The sequence below is a fragment of the Convolutriloba macropyga genome, chromosome 14 (genome assembly GCF_964194025.1).
Source record: "Convolutriloba macropyga chromosome 14, txConMacr16.3, whole genome shotgun sequence".
In the NCBI taxonomy this organism is placed as follows: domain Eukaryota; kingdom Metazoa; phylum Xenacoelomorpha; order Acoela; family Convolutidae; genus Convolutriloba; species Convolutriloba macropyga.
Window position 1 is genome coordinate 45819948 of NC_134481.1, and position 14136 is coordinate 45834083.

At 36.3% G+C, this 14136-nt stretch overlaps 1 protein-coding gene across 1 annotated transcript in view; it reads left to right on the forward strand.

Annotated features, from left to right (window-relative positions):
• Positions 1-14136, forward strand: part of LOC142353273 (uncharacterized) — a 121007-nt gene that overhangs the window by 38817 nt on the left and 68054 nt on the right. The window contains exons 3-5 of the mRNA XM_075405504.1: positions 6566-8290; positions 13031-13277; positions 13784-13979. Coding sequence (XP_075261619.1) covers positions 6566-8290; positions 13031-13277; positions 13784-13979 — 2168 coding nt within the window. The remainder of the gene's footprint in view (positions 1-6565; positions 8291-13030; positions 13278-13783; positions 13980-14136) is intronic.

Below are 14136 nucleotides of genomic sequence, written 5' to 3' on the forward strand. Positions count from 1 at the left end.
GAATGTGTCTGTTGCTGCTGCTGCTATTTTGTGGCTGGCACGCAGTAATGGTCCCTAATTTGATGTATTTATCTGTCGTGGTCTAATGAATACAGTACAGTACATATGATTTGGTTGGTATGACCGTGATATATCCTTTTATGGTAGTACCAATATAGATAGATGGTTAATATAGTATTTTTCCTCTTTCTTTCTCTCGCACTTATTATGCAACCGATTTTTTATGCACGATGTGTATGTATGCATGCGTGATGCGATGTGGTGTGTGTGTGTGTTGAGATGGTAGTTTGTTCTTCCCTGTGCTTTTGGCCATTTAGGCGGCATCTTTTCTTTTTATTGCATTTGAAAATTTGAAGCCTTACTGTCTTTGTGAGAAGAGATGTCTTTGCTTTATTATTTTTGACTCCTTACTAACCTCGCATTTTTTACCACCACAAAAGTACACCAGTGTGAAATCATATTTTGTTCACCCCCACCCTTAGCCTAGAGTTATTTCACCCGTCTCGAATTACGTACCCGCGCAGCTTACACTACTAGAGCCTACTAACATGATTTGGGATAAATTTTCATATTGCACTATAAATTGTGTCTCTTTTTTAGTACGAACTTTGAATTTTTGCCTCATTAATTCGACTCTAGCATAAAGTTCATTCAAATTTGGTCTGTCTGCAGGATTTGTTATTGTTTGTATTTATATATTGCTTTGTTTACTCATAATACTCCCAAATAAAGAGTAGGCTTTTTGAGCAGCGGGCTTTTGATTGTTTGAATAGGGTTGCAAAATGCGTTGGTAGTGGTAGTGGTGGTGGTGGTGGTGCTTTAAGGTGACTGATACCAGCATAAGCACCTATTGTGTGTACGTGTGGTAGCTTCTGCTAGCCAAATAAGCTAGACGGTCTCTGTCATAAGTCTAGCCACCTACTAACTTTTCCCTCTTTTCCCCCTCTCTCTCAAAGTCGCTGGGGTGTAAAGACTTGTTGTTGGTGCTGTTGTTTGTTGTGTTGTTGTTGTTGTTGTTACTGCGGTTCAAGTTCATACATTGTCGCTCTCTTATGACCATTTCGGTTCATTTTTGTTTCTAACTCTTATGCTCTCTCTATCTTTCTCTGTCCCCTCCTCAAGCGGGTGAGACGCAACTTTGCGGGTGTGGGGGTATGCGATGGCTAGTGTTATGACAAGTGCATTCGTTGATTAGTCCGTAGTCTTAACTCACCCTCACCTCAACTAACCCTACCACTCGTCCAGTCCACTGTAACCTCTAACACTTGTCATGCATTATAAAAACTAGTTCTCTCCTCGTCTACAATTTGCGCGTATTAGACTGCTGGTGGTTGTGGTAGTAATAGTAGTCTAGTGTCTTCCTTGTAAAGTGGATAAAATTCGATTATGGATCAATTGAAAATAGAAGAAGAGCCTGAATCGCCCATACAGAAGAGAAAAAGAGCAGTAGTGGTAGTATAAGCACTGCTTTTAGTCTTGCTATTATCTACTCGAAGTGCTGTCTACACCTCCCCCTTGTTTGTTATTAACACAAAATATGGATCTACCAACCCTAAGAATGTTTCTCTTTATTTGCCCTTCTTAACGCCCTTAGCCCCGACCTGACTGCTTGCTGTTTAATATTTTACGACACACAGGACAGCATTGTGGGTAAAGTCTACTGCGCAGATAAAAAGGTAATTTGCCTGACAATTTTGATCTTAAAAAGGGCACTAATTGTTTTTAATATATACATTTTCACCCCGCCCAAAACCCTGTATCGCTCATTTTGATTGGTCATTATATCTTTTAATAAAAAGTCAAAATCGGGGTGAACGGATAGAGGTAATTAATAGTAATATAATCTAGTACAATAAAGCGTTTTATTGGAAGATTAATAGGTTTGAAATCTTTCATACGTTAATGCAGGCTTAATTAGTCCGATTTTTGTTCCGACCCCACTTGTGGGGGAAGGAACTATATACTCAAATGGGTTTTTTTTTTTTTTGTTCAGTGAATTTTGGCCGATCGATATATTCGTCGTAGAGAAATGTGAGTGGTATCATTAAAAAGCTGGTCCAGCGTAGAATTCAAAAGTAAAAAGATTTTTTGAATTTCGTTTTTTTCGAGGAGTTATCGAGGATTGAAGTTTTGTGTGAACAATGGGATCTTTAGCATGATTGTTCACTTTTAGTACAATTTTCTTCAAACTAAGATCTTTTTTACGAAAACATTAATTCAAATTTCTATAAAAAGAATAAATTTTGAGTTCGTAAAAGTTGAATGCAAGGCGATAGAAAGACTAGTTCTGGTCTCATAGGGAAGTTCACTATCAAAAAAAAATCGAACTCTAATTGAGAGCCCTTTTTTTAATAAAACTTTTCTCTTTTTTGCTTTTTTAAGTCACCTAGAGACAAGTCACATTTTATATGGACGTTCTATTAATGACAAAACTCCTTTATAGTCGAATGAAGCGCAATGAACAAAAAACGTCGTTTTCAAGGAATTGCTCATGTTTTTTTTTGGCTTCGATTCTGAGTTTTCGTAATTTTGAATGAAATTTTGAATTTCTTTTTGAAGTTTTACTATTTTTTTTGGAGTCCTATGGTAGGGATTCATTGACTAACAGTGCAATATGTTCCATAATGAGCATTAAGTGAACATGTCTATTTCATTGAGGGGGTGGCTAATGGCTGTTAAGACTTAAAAAATAATTTTTCGAATTTTTTTTTGAATATTAAAGAATCATAATCTTATTATAGTGAATTGTAAGTCAGTCCAGGGGTGAGAGCACCCTCTTCCTTCCTACTGCAACCAAAATTAAACTGGTTAGCGGTTTTATCTTCTATCTATTGGTTATATGACTTCAATGACAAAAAATTTCAATTTTTTAAAATTTTTTTTGGATTTTTACGTATTATTGGTTACTTTTGAAATCTTATCACATTATCCAAATATTGACAGTTCCCATTAGCTTAAAAACGATGTTCTGTGGATGACCAATAAAAATTTTAAACAAAAATTTATGGTTTAAATGGCTTCGACACGTTCTTCTTGCACTTTTCTACTGATTTTTTGGTTTTCTCCTGTTTTTTTTTGTTGTTTTAATAGTCATTATACTTACTGTGATCTCATAATGAATACCTATGCATGACAAACATAAATGTACTGCCACCGGGGCATCTTTGAGCGTTTTTATTGACTTCCGTTGAAAGCTATTGAATTTAATGTCTGTTAAAATAAAAATCATTTTTCGAAAATTTTATTTGAACAATAACAATTCCTAAATTTTTCTTGAACTGTTAGTGAGTTTCAGTATTGACTGGACCCACTTGCTTTTTACTGCGACTAAAAATATTCTGTTTAGCTGTTTTATCTTCTAGCTATTGGTTATATGACTTCAATGACAAAGATTTCAATTTTTTTAAATTTTTTTTTTGGATTTTTTGAATTATTGGTCACTTTTGAACTCTTTATCACATTATCCAAAGATTATTGTAATCCAATTGGCTTAGAGAGGACGTTCAGTGGATCACAGAGAAAGTTTTCAGAGAATAGCTAATGGTTTAATTGTCTTCGACACTTTCTTCTCGCATTTTTCTACTGAATTTTAGTTTTTGCTGTTTTTGTTATTGTTTTCTGTCATAAGACTTATTGTGATGTCTTTTTAACTATCTATGCATGACAGACATCATTTTCCTCCCTATGGGTTATATCTGAGCATCGTCATTGAGCTCCGATGAAAGATTGAGTTTACTGGCTGTTAAGGGTTTAAAAATAATTTTTCGAAACTTTTTTGAAATTCAACCATTCCTAATTTTTTTTCGTGAATACTCTTGGTCATTGTTGGTTCTAACAGAATCCATTTCCGTTCTACTATAGCCAAAATTAATCTGGTTAGCGGTTTTATCTTCTACCTATTAGTTTTAAAACATCAATGCCACGAGAATTCATATTTTTTTTGGGTACTTTATTTTGTTTTTCGATCCTTTTGAAATCTTATCACATCATCTTACTGCTGAGAGTCCCTATTGGTTTAGGGAAGAAGTTCAACGGATCATAAATAAAGTTTTCAGGGAAGAGCTTATGATTTGAGTTGCTTCGACATTTTCTTCAGGCACTTTTCTACTGAATTTGTGGTTTTTGCCTCTCTCTGTTGTTGTTTTCATAGTCATTAACTTGATGTAAGGTCTTATTGATGAAATACGATTGGCAAAAAAACTTATTGTCCCCTCGAGGCATCATTTATTGTATATACTGGCTTCCGTTGAAGGCTAATGAATTTAATGGCGTTGATAATACGTGTTTTCCCGCAATTTTCGTGCGTCTAATGTATTTGTTTATATTTGTTGATTTTTTGAAATTATATTGATAAAAAAGGTTTTCCCATTGCTCCTGAAAAATTAATTTAAAAATGAAGAGTGTTTAGTGAAAAGTTCATTTTTTAATGCCTTCGACCCTTTTGTCGCTCAATTTTTTTTCCTGAATTCGCTGTTTTTGTTCTTTAGGTAGCCGTAAATTGCTCACAGATCTCATAGGCTTGTAATTGAGGACTGAATGAATGATGTTGCTCGAAACATTCAGTATATAGCGAATAGGTTCCTTTCGTCAAATTTAACTTCTATTCATCAATCAGATGTCCCATCGAATTTCGTGTATTTCAAGAAATAACATATATATTGATATTATGTGCCACTGTTGTTTCGTTTTTCTGAACGTTTATTGAATGGCCATTTTTTGCGTTTCTTTTTCTCTTCCTTCAGAACAATCGCGTAATAACAGATCCCAATGGTTTTTAAATGTGGCCCAAGTAAACTTATTTAATCTTTCAGTATAAATCCTTCAACTGAAATAGCAGAAATAACAACTGAATTAAAAATACATATTCAGATGATAGCTATTGATTTTAATGGTAGCAAAGGTTTGTGTTTTCGCAAATCGTTTGTAATTTTTTGAGTTTCTCTTTAGTTTGTTTCTATGGCATAGTCTGACCACAGACGGGTGCTTTTGGTTTTGTAATGACTTTTTAGTAATTTATCAAGGATTTTTTTATTAAAAACCAATGTTTTTTAAGATTTTTGAATTTTCTTGGTGCAAAAAATGTTGATTAATTTTTAAGTTTCGCCTCACTGTTCGTTCTTTTTGTCGGCTTGTTACCTAGTCTCGTTAAGAAAACTTTTCATCTGCTGTATAGTTAGTAAAAGGTAAACTTGTGTAGTTAAGGTTTTATCTGACTGCATTTTGACGTTGTTACCAGGTGCTTTTAAATTTAGATATTCATTTTTTGCCGCCAAAATTTTGTTGGTGCTATTTTTTTTCTAGTCTCTTCAATGTCAGGTCACGATGGTGCTGTAATGAAGCATGGCATTAGTAATTCAATTAGTAGATAGAATGTGTAACGATTGTTTTAAACTCAAACATCTATTTTTGTTATCTCTTGATTTGGTTGACATTTTAGTCAAAAATGTAGATGAGCTCGGGTCGGAACATCATGTGCGAACGCACATTAACGAGCCGCCTTGTTTCCCATTTACCTTTGTTCAGATTTTACAGGAATGTGCCACAATCCATGTATTATAAATTTTTCTCAAGTGAATCGACAACGAGGATATTTTGATCAAAATTGATTTGCTTTTTCTGTTGCTCTAACAAATTTGCAGCAATTAGTAGCGGAGCCTTCTAGTCTCTAAGTATTCACCGAAACTGCTGAGCAGACTTAAACTCGGAGTGTGAATAAAAAAAATTCTTGGGAGTTTTGGGTGTCATGTCCCTCATCCTCTCTAAGGGGCCTCCTCCATGTGCTGAGAAATTTATGATCTGAAGGGCAAGTAAGAGGTTTATACCACCGCCTGCTCCTTTTACCCTTCCTCCTACCATTTAAGGGTGCATTGGTTTTTGACCATGTGTGCCTATTTTTGACCTTTAGTCTAGATTGAGATCTAGTAAGTCTCATTGTTCAAAAAACCAGGTCTCAAAGATCAAGAATTCAGCGAGAATAGTCTAATTTAGGGTAGAAGGAAGTTCGTTCTTGCTCAAATATGAAAAACAATACGAATGGCAATTTAGTCACATTATGTCGTCGGCGATCTTTCGACTCATAACTGGATTTTGTTTGAGAATTAAATCTTTCTTCCTTTCTTTTTAATGAAGTTTTGGTTGGCTGTCGAGTAGCGGCTAATTCTTGGCTGAGGGTCTGCATGTATTGTTCTAGAGAAGTTTTAAATTGCTCTTCGATACCAATATTAATTTATGAAGGAGGTTCCATATTCTCGAAAAAAATTGATATTGATTGGAATATTAACTTGATTAAACTGTTTTAATTGATTTCCTATTTTTCGTTTTCCTTGTTCTAGTTCGTCTCAAATTTTCGAAAAGAACTGTAGTAACGAGCACTGATTTTTTTTGATAGATCTGAGCAAAAATTGAACTGATCGTAAATATTTTCCTTTAACGGAATTTAGAATCAGCAAACAACGATTATAACGGCAGTTCTTTTACCTTATCGGTAGCAATAGCAAGTGTACGGTTAATATTCATCGTTGCTGTGCTAGCTTTCTGGTTCGTTATAAGTTGAGACTTGTTTCAGCTGATTTGGTTGTGCAATCTTTGCAAGAAGAAGCAAGACTTGTTGGCCAAAAGTGGGAAATGGATGCGCAATCCTTCTTTGCCTGATCTGGATCCTCTTTTCCTCCCTACCCAACCACAGCAAACAGATCCAGCTCTGTCCCAACAAAACAGTCAAGATACTTCCGGAACCAACATGCCCGGGGGAAGTAGTGGTTCTCAACAGACTGGATCCCAAGGACAAATGACTCAGGGTTCCTCCTCCAATTTTAATAATAACATGCAAAGTGGAGTTCCCGGTTCCATGATTGGGGGTAACTCTGGCAACTCTATGGCGATGATGAACCAGAACAATCAGTACATGGGTAGTGGCTCTAATCTGCCCTCTGGAATGCAGTACCAGAACCCAATGGGAGGTGGCAATTTGGGCAATAATCCCCAAATAAATCAGTCACCTTTCCCAGTGCCTGGATCCCAGCAACAGCAGCAGCAATCTATTGGTCAGAATTCAGGTATGGGTGGGGGAGGAGTGGGGATGGGTAACAATAGTCAGCAACTGCCAAGTGGGAATTCGATGGTTGCTCCTAATCATCCTGTCAGTCAGAACCCGAATCTGAAGTTGCAGTCTGATTATGGAGGCCATCAGATTCAACCCAATCCGAACAGCAACATGTCCAACTCTCAGTTCTCTGGTCAAAGTCCAGGAGGCGATGGATTCTTCCAACAGCAGCAACAACAAGGCAACCCTAACTCTCAAAACATGAACTTCGATTTCAACAACAAGGTTGCCAATAATTATAATATGAATCAGTCTGGTACCTATAATAACCAACACTCCATTGGGCCCAATAGTAACTTCAACAGAGCCACGACGGGAGGTATGGGTACAAATGTCAATAATAAAAGTGGCACCGGTTTATACGTGTCACCGTCTCCTACCAGTAATTTTGGATCCCAGCCAAATTTATCGGCACAATATGGGACAAACAACGCCCAAATGCACAATAGCAATAGTAACCTTACCTTAAATAACCCCAACATGGGCAATGCTAGTAACCAGCAGTTCAACATGACCCAGTATCCACAACAACAACAACACCCAAATCAACAAATGCAACAACAGTCCAATTTTCCAAATTTCGGAGCTTCCAGTTATCCTAACCCAAATCAGGATTCCAACTTAACAAACAGCAACATCGGCATAACAAGCTCAAACTCCAATTTGAACTCAAACCAAAATCTCCCGAATTCAAATCAGAATCAGTTAAACTTGACAACTGCCTCAACAAATCAGAACCGCAAATCTTCGAATCAACTACAGACGCCGACATCTTCAGACGGTAGACGACCATCGGCTGGAAATTTATTCCAAATGCTCGGACAGAAAATCTTACCAGTTGTGGGTGGAGCGACTAAAAATTTAACAAACACAACCAGTCAGCAGCAAACTAATCAAAACATGACGAACATGAATCAGCAACATATGATGCAGAATCAGCAAGGTATGATGGGAAATAAAAATCAACAAAACTCTAACCAACCTTGGATGGGGCAACAACAGCAAAACCAGCAGGGAACTGGATTTTTTCCTCCGAATCAGATGGGATCAAACCAGTTTGGCAACGTTCCCCCGATTCCTGCCAGGCGAGGAATTCCCTACAGAGGAAGGGGTTTCTACCCCAAAAGGGGTGGATTCTATCCTGGCTATGGAATGCAACGAATGAGGCACTCTTTACCGGCTGATCAGGTTAGATCAAATATTTTCATCAAGTTTCAAATATATCAAAGCCACGAATAATGAGCAGGCAAAGATTTTGATGCTCGTTTTCATTTTTATAGCTGCGAAGCTGTAAGCTGAGTGTAGCTATATTGCGGTGCTCTTGGTTTTTTACAATTCAAAGAATTTGAATTGTATTGGGGCGCTGTCTTTTTTACGACTCGAAGAGGAGTATTGGAGAAGCCCTTTTTTTAATCAATTTTATTGGAGTGATTTTTGAAGTGGGAAATGAAACGCGTGAAAAAATTTGGAGTGGTTTTTGTGCTGAACAAACTTGAAGAGTGGAGCGAAAAGAGAGTGGTTTTTGTTCATACCGCTGTTTTTGAGAGAGCGAGAAATTGATGTGTGAAAAAATTTTCTCTAAGCGAGCGAAATTTTTTTGTTCACGTGCGGCTTTTAAAAGCAGTTGTTTTTGCTACTTTTGATGGTTACGAGGTTTGATTATGATATTGTATTAGTTTAGGCTTGTTTTAATAGGAATTGAAGGTTTCAAGTAGTTAATTCTGAGTTTGATGCTAATTTGGAGGTATTTGATCAGTTCTGCTGATTTTTAGACGAAATTTAATATTTTTTTGCCTGTTTTTTTTGTATTAATGCTTTAAGTGGGATTTGAATGGAAGCTTGTTACTTAGGGAGTATTCAGCTACCAATTGACTAAATTTTTATAGGTGTAAATCATTCTTTTCTTCGGAAAATTGACAGAAAAATTGAGAAATTTTAAACCATTTTTCTTATTTTTTTGCAGTTTTTTTCTTAGTCTTAGACAGGTTTCTTAGCCTATTATGACTTGCCCATTGTTTTGTGAGCTTTCCATTGCCCTAATTGGAAAGGAATTTTACTCGGCTTTATGTTTTCTTGTACTATTAAAAAAACTCAAGTTTTAAAAAAAACTTAAGTTTTTATAGTTTTTTTTTGTTCAATTGGTTTTTGAATGCCGTTTCTTTATTTCCTTAATTTTTTATCGCATTTGTGGAGGCTCAGGGTTCACAATTGTTTTCCAAGTTGTGTAGCCAAAGGTATAGTAAATTTGAGTTTAATGCTACTTTGTAGATTTTTGATCAGTTTAGCTGATTTTTAGACGAAATTTAACGATTTTTTGCCTGTTTTTTTTGTTTTAATGCTTTATGCGGGTTTTTGGATAAAAGCGTGTTAAGAAATATTCCGATATCATTTGACTGAAGTGTTCTTGGTATAACTTATTTTCTGAGGAAAATTGACAGAAAATTTGAGAATTTTTAAAACCATCTTTCTTATTTTTTGAAGGTTTTCTTTTTTAATCTTAGGCAAGTTTCTTACTCTTTTTTACTTGTCCATTGTTTTGCGAGCTTTTCATTGCTCTAATTGCAAAGGAACTTTATTCGGCTTTATGGGTCCTTGTACTATAAAAAAATTCAAGTTTAAAAAACTTAAACTTTATAGTTTTTTTTGTTCAATTTGTTTTTGAATGCCGTTTCTATTCTTCCTTAATTTTTTTTGGCTTTTTTGGAGGTTCAGGGTTCACAATAGTTGTTCAGTTGTTTAGTCATAAGGATGGCCAGTTTTCTCCTTCGAGTCGTTTCCGGAATTCTTCCGGCTATGTTTTTTTTAAGATCTGTTCACACATTTTCATGATTTTTGAAGTCAAATTGGAGTAGTGATTTTGGTCACGCCGAAACAGGAAATGGAGCGAAAAATCGAGTGGTTTTGCGGCGTGAAATTTGATCTAATTTTAAAGTAGAGTGAGAATAAGGTGTTTGAACAAAAATTCGCTTTATCGGTAGTGTTTTTTGTTCACATGCGGCAATTTCACTTTGATTTTTACTGTTTTTTCGATTTTTTGGATCGGATTTTTTTCTAAATGGTTTTTCCAAACCATTCATAGTCCGTTCTAGGTCTAGTTTTCTGTTTAGTCAATGGAAATTCTTTGAATTCTACGTCTGGACTTGTCCTGCTATGTTTTTTGTTTACATTTGTTCACACAGCAAAGCTCAAAAAGTCAAATTTTCTGAATGACTTCTTCCTCTCACTAACGGCAGTGGTGCGCGTGACGTCATTTCTCACTCGCTTTAGCGAAAATTTTTAGGTTATTTGCGTGATTAGATTTTGATCATACGTGACTTACCTCACTCAATAAAATGACTTTTGCACTTTAAAACTTTAGTTTTAATTGAGTTTGTTTAAGGTCAAAGGAACTCATATGTGTAGTAAAGGTCCCTAATAAGAGGCTTCTGTGGAGTGACTTTTAACAAGCTTTATTATTTTATCGCTGAATGTTTTTAGCCTAGTTTTTTGAGCGGCGTCAATTTTTTTTATCAATTTAGATCTGTATCTGTTTCTATCTCTATGTGGCTCGGAGGTCTATTCTTTCGCAGCTATTCCGGCAATCTGCCGGCTATGTTAAACTCATTTTATGCTCTTTTGCATCACAAGCATAATTGAGCCTTAGTATTCTATCGTTTTGCAACGAATTAAATTGGAATATTACGGCGATAAAGAAGTGTGATTAAAAGCCGCCGTCAGCTTCTCGACGGCTATTATTTAGGCGCTCTCCTTTTTTTAAGACTCGAAGAGGAGTATTGGAAGCCTGAAGGTTTATTTTTACCGGAAGGACTGGTCGTTCAGACGGCGTTTTGACCTAAAAGGGAAAGAATAAAATTGTCGTATGAACTAATTTCTGAGCGATTGAAGTTTTCTGATCATGTGCTGCGTTCAGGAAATGGCTTTTCGACTTTGAAAAGTGTTTTGACATTGGTGCATGTAGATAACTGTTTTGACCTTTTTTCGTACATTTGACCCATTTTTTTTACTTGTAATTTGTTTAATAGCCACCGTCAGCCTCTCAACGGCTATTATTTAGGCGCTCTCCTTTTTTAGTTCGCTTAACCTTTTGATTACGTTTTTTGGTTTACACAACTCACGGTTTTGACGTTTGACTTATCTCATTGGTTGCTAAAAAAGGCTTCAATTAAAGCAAGTCATAGCTATTGCTTTTTGTGACTTATTTGCTTGTTCATTCTTTAAAAAAACGGAACAAGCGTATAGTGATTTTTTAGTTTTGCTAGTATTTGTTGTACTTATTGCTGTCTTATCACTTAATCTCATTGATGACAGGTCTCAACGGTGTTCATTATAGACTCAATTAATTGATGTAATTGTATCCTTCAATTGCTTTGGCGTTCTGTGACTTTTATACTATGTGTTTTCAAAAAGTTGCAGCGAGTTTTATTGCGATTTTTTTGTGAGGCTGTTTTTGTCTTATTTAATATAATTAGTGAGATGACCCATCGACATTTAATGACAGGTCGTTAATGAGAGATAGAGGAATATAGTTGGCAGTTTCAGTTCATCGCAGTTGTTTTTGAATGTTGATCCTGTCTTTTCAAAAAGTTGAATTTTTTATCTTGCTTATTAATAGCCGCCCTCAGCTTCTCAGCCGGCTATTATAACGCTCCTATTTTTTTTCGTCGAATTTTTTTTCGCTTTACCCATTTTACCGCTTCTTCGACATTTTGCGTGAAATCTTTTTGACAACTCTAGGCTAGTTTCACTCTTTTTGTCATTCTGCTCAAAGTCCTTTTAAACAGCAGCTGCTCAGCAAAGCAATTCAAAATGAAGAGATTCAGTATAAAAGATCAAAGTCAGAAATAGAAACAGGATAAACCCATAAAGCCCATTTTTAGATACCGAGTACTTGAACTTTGTTCTCATAAGTTTTAGTTACTATCTATAATGCTTATTGGTATTGATACTAGACCCTGTAGCCTCTCACTCAGAGACAGGAGTATGTTCAATTACGAAATGTCCTCACAATCAAAATTTTTGTTGATATTTTCTTTTCTTTCAATAGAGTTATGGGAATCAACGGCGGCTATTTTCCGGCAATCTGCCGGGTATGTTTCTTGTTGTTCTTGTTTTGTTTTATTGCTTAGTCTTTTTACTAACAGCTCTCATTTGCCTTTAAATGATTGTCAGATCATAAATTAATACAATTCTTCTCCTGCTATGTGTTTTTAATTCGCTTTAACCTTTTGATCACGTTTTGCGTTTTACTTAAGTCACGATTTTCGCGTTGGACTTCTGATTTACTTCACTCACTCTTTTAGCTGAATGGATTTTGAATTCTTGCATGCATTGAATTATGCGATATATTGAATGTGGTCAAAGTCAAAGGAGCAAAATCAAAAGAGACGGCATAAACCGATTAAGCCCGGTCATTAAGTCATTGAGAATAAGGTTATCAAAGTGCATTAGAGTGTTTGCTAGCTAACTTTGGTATTAAGCTTATTAGCTTTCAGTTTAGAGGCTGGATTAAGTATAGTTTTAGAATCCAATTGAAACTGCGTGCCAGATTAGAACACTTTTGGACACTGAAAAATCTCAACACAAAAACTCGGTCAATTTATCTCTTCTTTTTTTCTTTTTCGGTTTCAATTCTGATGTGCTTCAAGCGCGTCAACGGCGGCTATTTTCCGGCAATATACCGGCTATGTTAATATTAATGTAAATGGGAGTCAATGGCGGCTGTTCTCTGTAATCTGCTGCGTATGTTGAAACGATGAGTCGGTTGTTTTGAAATTCGAAGTCTGGTGCAGTTGCGATCTTTTCACCCTATATTCTTGTATAAATGGGGAGCTGTGATTGAACTTATATCTGATAATGGAATGTTTTGATACGAAAAATTTCTACGCCTTAGTATTATGCAGTATTAATGAATGAGAAGAATGTTTGCAGAGGTACATGCGAGGCGGCATGGGATCAGTTTACGCAGGATACGGTCGAGGCTCCTCCATGCCTACGTCCCCCAGTGACATGCACAGTACTCGCAAAGTGTCAGCACCTAGCTTCCCAATGGGCTACCAGGACCAATTTGGAATGCCCACAGGCCACATGTACAATGGGCCAGTGTCCAGACCTGGTAGCATGCCAGATAGTCCACTCCAGTCTGCTGGGTTGTCCAGGCCAATTTATCCGATCGCAGGTATGGCAAAACTGCGTGGGTTCGAATTCCACCCCTTCTGCTGCAGGTTTTAAATATCGAAACTTTTAATGCAATTCTTTGCTTCATCGTTTTTGGCTGAATAATCTGACTTTTCGTTCTCTGAGACGGGATAAAATGTTAAAGCCCTAGGGTTTTAATTTTGTTTGCAGTCTTCTAGACTTTATCTGAAGAGAGGCTTATATTGATGGTATGATGCAGAGGACAATTTCTGTAGTTTTGGGCCCTCGTTTTTGCCTTAACCCGACCCCTCCCTTATCGGTTGAGGCTAGTCAAACCAATCCTCCTTTTTGTTAAATCAAAAATTGTTTCCTTGATTTTCTATATAGGAAGTTTTCTGTAATGAGGGTAAAAATGTGGGTATTACTCCGTTAAACGGTTTTCTCTGAAACAAAACAATATTGGTTATATTACTAAGACAATTTTGGAATTTTTGGATTAGATTTATCATCACTTTGTTCCTAGTGAGTTTTTACGGTGTATTGAAGGCGATATTGAAATGGACATACCAGAGACTGTAAGAGGAATGCGTAGTCACAGGTCCGCGAGTGGCAGAAGGAATCTACCCAAAAGGGCAATGCTTGACAAGAATGACTCATTCAGCTCAGATCTGTCAGCGGGTGACTGGAGGCCTGGCATGGCTAAGAACACAGTGCCAGTGCACTATTACCATCGGGGCAAGAGGTTTGTCTGTAACCATTACTAGCGACATGATTACCGCCTAACTTGATCGATTCTTTTGAGCTTAAAAACGAGCCAAAACACTTAATTGTTCAAAAGTAACTGATATGAAAGATGACATTGAGAGCATTAGATTTTAATCTTTACTTTTAATCTTCAT